At 41.8% G+C, this 12,925-nt stretch overlaps 1 protein-coding gene across 1 annotated transcript in view; it reads right to left on the bottom strand.

Moving 5' to 3' along the window:
* LOC122064844 (probable polygalacturonase At1g80170) overlaps positions 1-3,480 on the bottom strand; it is a 9,807-nt gene extending 6,327 nt beyond the window's left edge. The window contains exon 1 of the mRNA XM_042628631.1: positions 3,280-3,480. Within this exon, the coding sequence (XP_042484565.1) occupies positions 3,280-3,480 (201 nt within the window). The remainder of the gene's footprint in view (positions 1-3,279) is intronic.
* Positions 3,481-12,925: the final 9,445 nt, after the last annotated feature.

Below are 12,925 nucleotides of genomic sequence, written 5' to 3'. Positions count from 1 at the left end.
CACACACAAATGAAAAAGAAAACCTATCACTTTCATTCTCCCTTCCTAACCTTTTCCTATCCATGATTTCTCCTCCATATATCCCAACCAAGAGCTAGAACAACACTAGCCACCATCGCTTATCTCCTTTTCATTCTGTTACGGCAAGAAATCATCTTAGGTGGTTTCCACATCCTATACAGAGAAACCCGCACAAGAGAGTGAGCGTCAGACTGATCTAGCGGGGGCCTCTCTGATGCCTTAATCAGATCTCTCTACAAACAGATAATTCCAGTTAGAATAGAAAAAGATTGATCCTCTGGAAAAGAGATATACCTAGGTATTTATAGCTGAAGATGGTGGCCATTAAATAAGAGTCCCACCTTGGGAGTTTCCTAATGCTAGTAGGAGTCAGAATATAGCAAGAGCTGTAACAAGAAAGTGAATATGGAGGACTTTTCAGCTATGAGAACTCCATGTATTGCCCATATCCCTGGGGATATTCCAAAATATTCTTCCTTTAATGGAAGATTTGATATTCCTTCAAGTGTCCTTTCCGAGCTGGGATTAGTCTGTATCTTGTAACTCGGATGCTGGACTTGATAAGTCCTTTTAGGCGTATCTTGGTGAGGAAACCCATTAGAATCTCAGTCCGATTGACCTTAGTCAAGTGGTCTAATTGTCGAGCTACTTACCCCAAGTGACAGGTTGTAAGTGTTGCTTACTGTTCCGCTGGTGAATACCTTAGACCTATCATTCAGTCAAGGAACTAATGTAGTTAGGCTTATTCAGTGGTTGTGATAGCCATGTGGTAGGACATTTGTGTAATGCCCTCCTTACGCTAATGGTTGTCATCCAGTAATGACCTCGGCGTTACTGAACTTTGCTAGGTCACTTAGGTTACAGCTCGGCAGAACATCTGCGCTACTTCCCTTGTTGGCATTCAGGCCCTCCACTCGATATTCGAGGCCATTCTAGTGGTGTTGGTCTGTCAGGTTGTCATAGGCCCCTTGTATACTTTGGGGCAAACATGTGGCCTGGTCAGATTAAATGCATTCATGAGGGTCAGGATCATTGTCTTTCGTACTTGGGTTCAATGCCCACTTGGTTCCAGTGTGATGATCCTAAGGATGGCATATTTTTTCCATACTAGATTGCCCCCCACTCCTATCGAGCTAGTTGTAGACGATGGGAGTATCTGGGTTGCCTTATAGCGAGGGACGTGACTCCCCTCTTATCGTGGTCAAGCGCCAGGCCTGGTAGGAAGGGTAACCACCTTATAGGCTCGGCCTATCATCTTTTGAACCTTCTCCCCCTTTATTAATGCACCACAACCTTTCCGGGAGGCGCGATGATGCTGCAGTAGCTTTTTGTAATTGAAAAGATGCTCCTCTTAATATTGAAGAATGGGAAGGTGCCACGTCAGCCTTCTTACCTCTAATCCGGCGCAGGGGGTGAAATCGGTCCTTTTGGTTAGCTTGGTCCACATCTTTTCTCACGAGGCACATTGTATAACTTGTCTCTCTATTTATACTCCTTACGAGTGTTTTGGGAGGACTAATATATTAGACTCCTTCAATGTTGGTCTTCTTCTTTACACTCAAGAGTTTCACCCTCCTATTTCCTCCTTCCCTATCGTCAGTGCACTGCTGGTGTACTCTATTTCCTTCTAGGACCATCACTACAGTCGTCATGGTCGCTCATTTTTTAGACTTCACCAATAAACTCTTTTTCAATTTCCTCCTCCTTCGTTTCATTTCTAGTTCTGGTCTCTCTTTTTTCTTTGGTCATGAAACTTGGAGGTACATATTGCGATGATCTCTGTCGCCAATAGAGCTATAGTTGTGCGCTCTATCCCTACTTTGTCGGGCGCTGCTTAGAATAGTGACTCTGTCCCTTCCATTCCGATGGCTCTGGTTATCGCTTTAATGACTACTCCCAGCCTGACTGTGCCTGGCGTCCAGAGGGGCATCGGCCTACCTTTATCCCTATGGGCACTGGGCTTGACACCATGAACTTCTTTAGCCATATGAAGGCAGAGGGCTTGGCCAGTATTAGGTCTAAGTTTCACATGCCCACACCATTACTCTATAAGTGCCTACCCTTAATGAGTTTTCATGTATGCCAGCTAGTGATGAAGTCTGTTTGTTTGAGCAAGCCTTTAGAGGTGGCCTCTGTTTCCATGTACATCCATTGGTGACTAAGATGTTTAAGTATTATGATATCCATCCATCCCAACTCCTTCCGAACAGTTAGTGGAGCTTGATTAGATCTGTCGATTTCATCAACGAGATGGACTGAGCGACATCCCTCAACTTCTTGTCCTACTTTCACTTGAACTCTCAGGGCACTCACCGCAGTTGGTATCCATTAAGTCAGCGTGGTAAGATCAAGGTCGTGGAGGAGAACCCTTCTTATATTAAGGGATGGAAGAATAGGTTCTTCTTTGCATCTGAAGTTGAAGGTCTATCTATAGACAATGTTTGGGATGAGCTGGATATCACTGCAGTGAAAATTCATCCATCCTTGATGGGTGCTGACGAGCAGACCTACCAGACGTTGAAGGACTCAGGTTGCACTATCGATACCAACTTGCTGGGGGACGAGGACTTCCTCTCCCAGCATAGGTTATCTACAGGTGATTGCCATTTGAGAATATTCTTTTCCCTTCTCTCTCTCTCTCTCTCTCTCTCTCTCTCTCTCGTGTGTGTGTTGACTGTCATCTTATATTGCAGTGTCGCTCAGCTATAATATGATTCAGGCAGCCTTCGCTTCCCATGAGGCCTCCAATCAAAGTTGGGTGGAGGTCCAGTAAGAGAGAGAGAGAGAGAGAGAGAGAGAGAAAGAGAGAGAACAAAATGACCAATCTCCGTCAAGAGGGAAGAGAAAGAGGAGAAGGTTAGGGTTGGCAGCTGACTTGGCCACACGGTAAGCACAGAAGTGACGACAGTGGCTGACCCGACCACTATTGTGGAGATAAGGAGGACTACAGTGGCCAAGCCATCAGCTCCTCAAGACATGGAGGTGGTGAGTGAGTAGTTTATGGCTCACCCTTCAAACGATGTGATCCTGCCCACTTCATTCGATTCATCTGGATGGGCTTCCTGGCTCATAAAAGGTTGAGTGATGAGGGGACCCCCATGCTGGGGGTTTTACCCTATATGGAGGTTTGGAGCATGTGGAGGATCTACCTCCATATGCAGCTCCCAGGTGAAGGAGGACTTTACTTCCTTGCGGACCTTCTCACCAAGCATTTCTTTTCGAGTGCCCAAGTCACATACCCCTAAGGCACACACTTACTGTGGAGGAGATATAGCAAGTGAAGGCTGTAGATGCTACGGGCAACTGCTGGCTATCGATGATGAGAACCAGTTGAGGATCATCTCGCTTGACGATCTCAGTTTTTTGTGAGAACTTCATATAGGCTTTTGGACCCGCACCTGCCGCTTTACTCAGGATCGCCTGCTGCTTAAGGAGATGATGATGGAGGAGCTTGTCCATAAGAGTTGAGCAGTACTCATGTGGGTGAGACTTTACTTGAAGTGGCTTGTTTATTATTTATCTTTTTGAATGTTGAAGTATCTCTTGCACTAGTGGCGTCATATGCATCGAAGAAATACAACCAAGTAGACAAGCTGACCAAATAGGTGGGTGTGTTGCGGGCCTCTATGCAGCCGAATAGAGAGATCACCTCTCCACCAAGCAGTTGGAAAAGATGAAGATTGAAGCCAAGGTGGCTCAAGGTTCCCTCCTGGACGATCGGGAAAGCATGACAGTTCTCGAGGCCAAGGTCACTTTGGCTCTCGAGGCTAACAAATTCAGCTAGGAAAGAGAAGATCACCTCGAAAAATGAACGATCAACAGGGGAGGAATCCAGGGAAGGTGGCCCAACTAGAAGAGGAGCTTAAAATCTCTCAAGAAATGATGTCTATAGCTCAAGCCCACGCAGTGGAAAGTTACAAAGCTTCGAAGGACTTTGAGGATTACGTTGCAACTTTCATGTTGATGCCTAGATCTATGGGGTTCGCGATTGTCGGGACTCCATTATTGTCGAGCATCTGACATTCGACTTCAAGTCCTTCAAGCCAGTGCACTGCCAGACCAGGTAGGAGATTGAAGAGGAAGAAGTGGCAACAGAAGCAGCTCAAAAAGCAGAACAGGAGGCAACCAAGGGAGAGGTGGCTCAGAAAGTGGCCTAAGAGGCAACTAGGGGACTAGACAATCAAACCGTAGAGCTACCATGCAGAGACGATGGTTATGGGCCAGGCAAGACTTGGACGGTCTTTATATATCGAGTTTGTTTGTTTTGAAACAATCACTATCAAGTAGCCTTTTTAGCTTGTCAAATGAACAATTTTTGCTCGATCTCGTATAGCATTACATTTCCTTTCCTTTTTCTTAACATGTTGATCAGTGGCGATCGGATATTGTATTGCCAACCAAAGGTGGCCAGCCTAGGTTGGGCTTCTATTTTGTCGAACAACACAGTTCGGGCTTGTATGCCAACTAGGGGTGGTTTTTGGGGTTTTGCCGATTATTACAGGCCGAGATTATTGGCCAATCTGAGGATTGGGCTTTGGAGTATTGATGATCAGTGTGGACCAAGATTTGTGTTGCCGACCTGGGGGTTGTCCTTCTGGATTGTCATAGAACTAATTTAAAAAAAAAAAAAAAAACTAAACTTTGTAAAAGTATACTAAACACATGTCATACTTTGAAAGGGAAACTAGTAATTGGAACTAATAGATTACAGTAACTTAGTGATCCATTCGGTTGGTCCCTGGCAAGTTTATTGCTAGTATCTCCTGAGGTTCTCCGAATCAGGCCCTTGGGATAACTTCACCCTCCAAAGTCTGCAAGTGGTATGTCCTTAAGCGTACGACTTAAGAGACTATATGGACCCCCACAGTCAACGCTTAATTTTCCTGTGTTGTGTTGATCAGAAACTTCTTTCCTTTGAAGGACCAAATCATCGAGTTGAATACCCTTTTCTTCTTCAAGTTGTAACTCCATTCAGTCCTCCTCTTATAGACCTCACTTCTCATGGTGGGCACTTCTGTGACTTGATCTAAGAACTCTAGGTTGGCTCGTAGCCCTTCTTTATTAGTGTCTTCATTAAAGTCGAGGGTCATATGAGACCCACAAAGACATCAACTGGGATGAGAGCCTTTGTGTCATACGCTTATTTAAACGATGTTTCGCCCATTGGGGTCCGAACTGTTGTTCGGTAAGCCCATAGCACACTGATAGCTCGGTGGCCCACTTCTTTTGTTCAAGCTCGACCCTTTTCTTTAGCCCATCTATCATGGTTCAATTAGATACCTTGGCCTGGCCATTCGACTTGAGGTGTCCCATGGATTTGTTAAGAAACTTCGTAAAGTACTCAATGGCTACTATGAGGAACTTCATCTTACCTTGTCTAAGCACAAACTGAACTAGTATGTCGATTCCCCACATCATGAAGGGTATCAGGTTAATGATGGAAGATAATTCAACGGTTGGTCGACGTGTTATCAGGTATGTATCTAGATGGACCAACACTTTTAAACATAGGCCATCGCATCTTTTTGCATGTGGGGCCAATAAAATCCTTGTCTTAGGACTTTGTAGGCTAGGGCTTATGCTCGCAGGTGGCTTCTTCAAATCCCCTTATGCACCTCAGCTAATTCGTACTCAGCTTTGGATGGGCCAAGGCACTTGAGGAGTGTGCTAGGATTTAAAATGTAACTGCAAGCGTACAAATTAGTATAGCTACGAGTCAAATACAAGGAGAGCAGCCACTTTATTTTTGGCTTCTTTTAATAATGCGAAAGTGAACCGATTAATGGTTGTGATCTAATTCTAACTACCGTCCTAAACATATGTATCTAAAATAACATCCTAACCATTCGTCATTTAAGAATTTAAATACGCAAGGCACGCAATTAAAATTAAATAAATAAATAAATAAATAAAAATAAACAACCCACATAATTAAAAAATAATGAAGGAAAAAAATGTTGAAATAAAAATAAAGTAAAAAAAAGGGATAAAGCTAGAGAGAGGCTCACAAGTAGGTTTCTCTACTTAGCCCGAGGGATGCATCATAATATGAGCTTCCCTACTTGATCAGAGAGTCACTCTTACAAGGGTTACTCTACTTGCCTTTAGAGAAAGGAAGGCAATTAAAATAAAAACAATAAAATGATGGTTCTATGGCTAGGAGAGGCAAAACCAACATATACACTAGCCATGAACCTTGGGGAAAAGGAAAGCAATAGTATAAAGACTGAAATTAAAATCCTAAATTAAAAAAGAAAGGGTAGTCAGAAGAGGGAATGAGAGGAGGGAGAGAAGACTATTGAAGAAGCCTACCTACCTGAATCAATGCTTGAACTTGAAAGCTTGGGTGATTTGAGGTACTGCAAACCCTAAAAAGTAGATCTGGAATGAACCAAATCTGAAATTTTTAGGCCTGGAGAAAACAAATCTTGAAAAAAAAAACTGAACTTGAAAAAGAGATGCTCCATGGCTCGTGATTTTGTCACCTAGATCTAAGCCTAGAACTATAACTTAAAAATTACAACTCAATTGCATAAATCATAAATATAAAAGACTGAATAAAAATAAAAGAATGCTTGCATTAATTGAAATAAAAAGCTATTACAAAAGTGGTTAAAGCAAAAACAAAGAAGAACTAAAACTAGAGAGAGAGAGAGAGAGAGAGAGAGAGAGAGAGAGAGAGAACTAAAAAAAAAACCCTAGAAGAAGAATGAAGTGTCCCTCCTCCTCTTACATGAGTTGTATTTATAGGGAATGGGGAGGTAGGGTAATAAATTTCTCTTTCCCAAAAGGGAAAAACCAGCAATTGGTAGGTGAGATCTTTTGAGACCAAAAGTGCTAAAGTGGCGGAGAGAGAAAAGAGAAATAAACTTGGAGAAATTTTCTATAATTTTTTTGGTTATTCTCTTTCCTTTTTTTATTTATTTTTCTCTTCTTTTTCTCCCTCTCTTCTAATCTTGCACAACCCTTGTTGGCTGATTTTTCTTTCCCTTGGATGATTTTCCTTCTTGCTTTGTGTGATTTAGACAATCTTCTAGTGATGATATAGAAGAGAGAGAAGATTTGGACAAGATTTATTTCTCCCTTTTTTTTCTTTCCTTTTTTTTTTCTCTTTTTGCGTAAGAAATCCCTCCTACGATTTCCCATGAAAAAAAAAGACAACCAGGAGGTTCGAACTTGAGACCTCCTGATGAGCAAGGGAATTTTGCATACTAGAGCTCACCAACTACACTAGGTAGTTGTTGTTGGAGAGATATGACGTCCGATAATGCCTAAGGCCCTTAAAATACAAAACCTACAAAAAGAGAGTAAAACCCAAGGTAGCTTCATTATAAATATGTAAAAATGCATGTTTTACTACTTAGATTTCACACATAAATGTGCTCATCAGAGTGGGCTGGAGATTTTTTTTTGTACTATGCTCCTTCTCTAAGGATGTACTTTACTGCTTGATTTTTTTACTTTTCCCTCTTCAGCACCATCTTCGGGTGGGGAGTTGTCCCTAAAGTACTTTATAATTAGGTCCATCCAAGTTGACACTTGGGCTGCACAGCATAATTCTTCTGCTACATAGGTCAACTTTTCTAATACTTCAACATATATCATTGGACCTATGCTTTTATACTCTGTCGTTGCTAGTCGGAATAAGGCATCTTCGTATGCATTCTCTGCACTAGGGACTTGTTGGATCTTGAATTTGGTGAATTGGGCGGTTAAGCTCTTCACCACTTTTAGATAGTTGACCATCATTTCTTCTTTTGCCTCAAACTCTCCCTTCACCTGGTTCACGACAAGTTGGGAACTGTTGGAGACTAGCAGTTCTTTTGCTTGTACTACCCAAGCTACTCTAAATTCGGCTATTAATGCTTCATATTCTACTCATTATTAGTGGCGGCGAAGGTGAACCACAACGTATATTGAATTTTGAAACCTTCTGGACTTGTTAGAATAAGGTCCGCTCCACTTCCTATGTCTCTGCTTGAGACGTCGATGTACAAGGTCCAGAGTCGTACGACCAGCATGTCTTTGATGTCCTCTTCCTCATCCATTAGGGTACACTCCACTATGAAGTTTGCTAACTCCTGGCCTTTGATCGTCATGCAGGGCAATAATCGATATCACGCTTAGTCAATTCAACTGACTAACTAACAAGCCTCCCTAAAAATGCTTGGCTTGTATAGTATTTTTTAATAGGCTGGTCGACAAGTACGAGAACCCAATGAGCCTAGAAATATGGCCTCAATTTACATGCAGCAATGACCAGTGCAAAAGCCATCTTTTCTGCCTCGGGGTATCTTGTTTCAACATCCACGAGTATATGGCTGACGTAGTAAATTGGTCACTATATTTCATCCTGTTCTTTCACCAAAGCTATGCTAATGGCTATTGGTGAGACTATTAGATAAACATGTAACTTGTCCTCTGGTTCTGAACGGATGAGGAGTGGTGGCAATACAAGGTAAGCCTTCAAGGCTTCAAACGCATCTTGGCATTTGGATGTCCAAAGAAATCCTTCGGCGACTACAAGTTCTTTAGTGTTCTGAAGATAGGCAGGCACTTATCACCATCCCGGGAGATGAACCGATTGAGGGTCATGCTCGGTAGGCCAGCCTTTGAACCTCCCGAACGGTCCTTGGTGGGATCATATCTTGAATTGCTTGGATCTTTCTTATGTTTGCTTATATTCTTCTCTTTGAAACCATGAACCCCAAGAATTTTCTTGAAGTAACTCCGAACGTGCCCTTCAAGGGGTTCAATTTCATCTGATTTTTCTGTAACACTTGGAATGCTTCCCCTAAATCAATCACATAATGATCGGCTTCTATGCTTTTGACAAGCATGTCATATACTTATACCTCCACATCCTTCCAATCTACTTTAAAAACATGGCCTTCACCATCCTCTAATATGTAGCCCGAATGTTCTTCACTCCGAATAGTATCGCCTTGTAACAGTAGTTGCCTCGTTTGGTTAGGAACGTCATCTTCTCTTCGTCATCCTCCTTCATCTTGATATGATTATATCCCAAAAAGGCATCTATGAAGGTCAGCATCTCATGGCCCATTGTTGCATTAATCAGTTGGTCGATCCTTGGGAGCGGGTAGTAGTCTTCTGGGTAGGATTTTATTCAGCTCATTGTAATCAATGCAAATTCACCATTTTCCGTTTGACTTTGGGAACATTACAATGTTGGCAAGGCATATGGGGAATTGTACTTCCCTAATCAGGTGTGAGGCTTTCAATTTCTCTACCTCTTCATTGATAATTTTCTATTGCTCGGAAGTGAAGTTTCTACTCTTTAGCTTAACCAGCTTTTGTCCTTGTTCAGCATTGAGGGCATGTTCGGAGATGGCTCTAGGGGTGTCGGACATGTGCTACGTTAACAAGAGAAGACATTCGAGTTCTTTCAAAGGATGTTAAGTATTTCCTAAACTTGTCCTTGGTTCAATCAGGCTCCAAGCTGCATTGTTCGGTCTGGTTCTTCCTCTACTTGCACCAAATCCTCCACAGGTTCCCCTCTTTGTAGGCTAGATCCATCTCAGACGTCTCCAACCTCAATTCCACAAGCTAGGGCCGAAATGACACCCAAAGGTTGCACTTGCAACTTGTTGGATATCGACACGTACTCCAATGTGACGACCAAAGGAGGCGAAGGCAAGGCTCCCGCCAACAAAATCTCGTCGTTAGCTTGCTGACTATTCCCTTGGTCTCCTAGCTCTTCTTGTGCAGTTCAGAGAGGATGTGTGGGAGACCCATCGTGTAGATTCAAGACTTTGGATAAATGACTTGAATAGCAACATTCCCACACAGAGAAATGTGCACAAAAGTGAACATCGGGTTGATCTGACGGAGGGCTATCCGATGCCTAAGTCAGATCTCTCTACAAACAGATAATTCCAGTAAGAATAGAAAAAGATTGATCCTCTAGAAAGGGTTTACCTGGGTATTTATAGCTGAATATTGAGGCCATCGAGTGAGAGTCCTGCTTTGGTAGCTTTCTAATGCTAGTAGGATTCTGATTATAACAAGAGTTGTGAAGGGAAAGTGAATATGGTGGACGTCCTAGCTATGGGAACTCCACGTATTAGCCATATCCCCCGAGATATGGCGAGATATTCTTTCTTCTAGGGAAGATTCGATATTCCGTTGAGTGTCCTTTCTGGACTAGGATTAGTCTGTATCTTGTAACTCACATGTTGGACTTGGTAAGTCTTTTTAGGCGTACCTTGGTGAGGAAACCCATTGGAATCTCCAGCCAAGCGACCTAAGTCAAGTGGTCTAATTGGCAAGCCACTTACCCTGAGTGACAGGTGTATGTGCGAATTTCCATTCAGCTGGTGAACACCTTAGACCTACCGTTTGGTCAAGGAACTAATGCAATTGGGCTTATTCAGTGGTTTGGATAGCCATGTGGCAAGACATTGTGTAATGCCCTACTTATACCAATGCTTGTCATTCAGTAGTGACCTCGGCATTACTAAGCTTTGCCGAGTCACTTAGGTTACCGCTCGGCGGAACATCTGCGCTACTTCCCTTGTTGGCATTTGGCTCACCGCTTGGTACACGAGGACTATCTAGTGGAGTTGGTCCAACTTGTCATCGACCCCTTATCTACTTCAGGCCAAACAGGTGGTTTGGTCAAATCAAAACCATTCGTGAGGGTCTAGATCATTGTTTATCATACTCAGGCTTGCTGCTCGCTTGATTCCCATGAGACGATCAGAATGATGGCACATTTTTACCATAACACATTCCTTTCCACCATCTGTGGCATACACTAGCACAAAAAATCCTGATATGATGAGGTAGTTAGAATATTCGAAACCCCTATTTCTACTCTTGGCTACTAAGAATCTCAGGGTTTCATCTCTTCAAGTTGATCTTTCATCAGTCCAAGTTGGGAGGTGAAATTTTTCCAAGTCTTGAAGCAAATTGGAATTTCCATCTTCTTGCTAATCCGATCTCATCCGAGGTTAGCAGAGGTCTATATTCAAAAGAAGTTTCCACAGAACAACTTGTGATGGCACGAACGCAAGGATTTATTCCACTGATCTACAAAAAGGTTGCAATCCCTTAAGTTTCACTGGGTTTCTTATTTCTTTCTATAGGTCTTCGATTTTTGTTGGTTCTTGTAAAAGGGTTGTTCTATAGTGAAGGGTTAGGAATTGGAATCCTTTTGCTAAAATGTGATTTTATTCTCCCTTTTCTATTTAATCCTTCTCCTTTTCCCCTTTTTACTTGGAAATTCGTATTCTAATGGTGTCATTGAGCCTACTCGGACAGAGTTGATACCAAAACCTGAGTCAACTTGAGCAAGAGTTGTACTGACTCAGAGCCGACGTCAAAGGCTCTCTGGCTGATGCCATTTGCACCTAGGCCAATGTCAGCTAAATGTCAACTACATCGACCAAAATACCAATTTTGTTAGGTCCTACGATATTCTACGGATTTTGTCAATCTCTTTCCAAATCTTGTACCTTGGCACCTAAGGGACATTCGTAGACACACACTATGATCCTAGGACACCTAGAAGACTCTAGAAACATATGTAATAAATGTGTTAATTGCCAATACCCATTGGGAATAGACACTCCCATAAATAGACCCAAATCTCTCTTTAAGAAAAGAAGGAGATCTCACCCTATTTTGGAAGCAATCTTATACCTTTCTTGGTGACCAAGGAGCCTCCCAAATATAAATACATGACCCCTTCTATGTTTTAGGGATACCAGACAATTTTACATAGTCATATGTACACGTATCCAGCACCCTCAATCATAGCCGTTGAGATTCATGCACTAGAGTCGTAAGAAACTACTACTGTACTTCGCATCAGTTTGAACTTGCACTGATCAAACCTAAGCACACAACCTTCCAACCAAATAACACCCTTCACAAAATTTGTAGAGGGGTAAGTCCTCTTTCACTCCCTTTTTACAGACTTTCAATTCGATTTTGCGCTCGGAGCTATCGTACTTTTACTTAGCAAAACTTATTGTTGTCCCCAATAGGATAGCAGTAAAGTACAACTTACATTACTTTCTATAGGGATTTTCAAAAAATGGCCCTTCTTCAAAATTTTAGATTGGATTTTTTTACTGTAAAATGTCATAATTTTTTAACTTTGTTTGCTATCTTACTCTTATTTTTCCCTTTGCTAACCAATGCAAAACCTGGGATTTCTCTTCAATGGAATCTCGGATCACAAACTTGCTAAATGCATTTTTTCCATGGTTTTTTGCAAAATTTTCTCTTTCAAAATTGTTTTACATGATGTTTCTATTTAACCTGATTTTTTTTCAATTTTATTTCAATTTTTCATCGAAGGTTTCCTCACTAATATTCGTTCTTTTCAGCTCATTTATCATTACATCTTTTCCCTTTTCAATTGTTCAACTCTTCTTTGCACTGATTATGCAATGTTGTACTTATAGGGTTTACATGTTCGTATTTATTGTATGCAAATAATCCCCAACCCTATGTTCAATTCTATTCACGCCATGCTCCATGAGATGAATGATAGAGCTAGCTTCATCATTTTTCTTACTCTATGCATTCTTTCTTTACATTCCATATATTGACCATGCAGAGTAGCTAGATACGGGTACTTGAATTTGAACTTCTCTTTTACATTCTCGATCATGTTTTTCTTTCAATATATGTGTGATTATAATGTTTGTACATGTTCAAAACCTAGACGGCCCATTCAATGATTTGTGTGTATACCTAGGGTAGAAGTCTGGTTCTTATCGGGTGTAGTGAGGTGCCTCAACTTCCTCGAATCACATCATAACATGAATCCTAACCCGTCATTAAACAATTCGGATGGAGTCACTTTTTCAATTTCAATTTCAATTAGCACTGGGTCTTAGAACCTATTAGGTGACGACTTTCGGTCAATAGA

The sequence above is a fragment of the Macadamia integrifolia genome, chromosome 2 (assembly GCF_013358625.1).
Source record: "Macadamia integrifolia cultivar HAES 741 chromosome 2, SCU_Mint_v3, whole genome shotgun sequence".
Lineage (NCBI taxonomy): Eukaryota > Viridiplantae > Streptophyta > Magnoliopsida > Proteales > Proteaceae > Macadamia > Macadamia integrifolia.
This window is presented reverse-complemented; position numbering and strand designations above follow the sequence as displayed.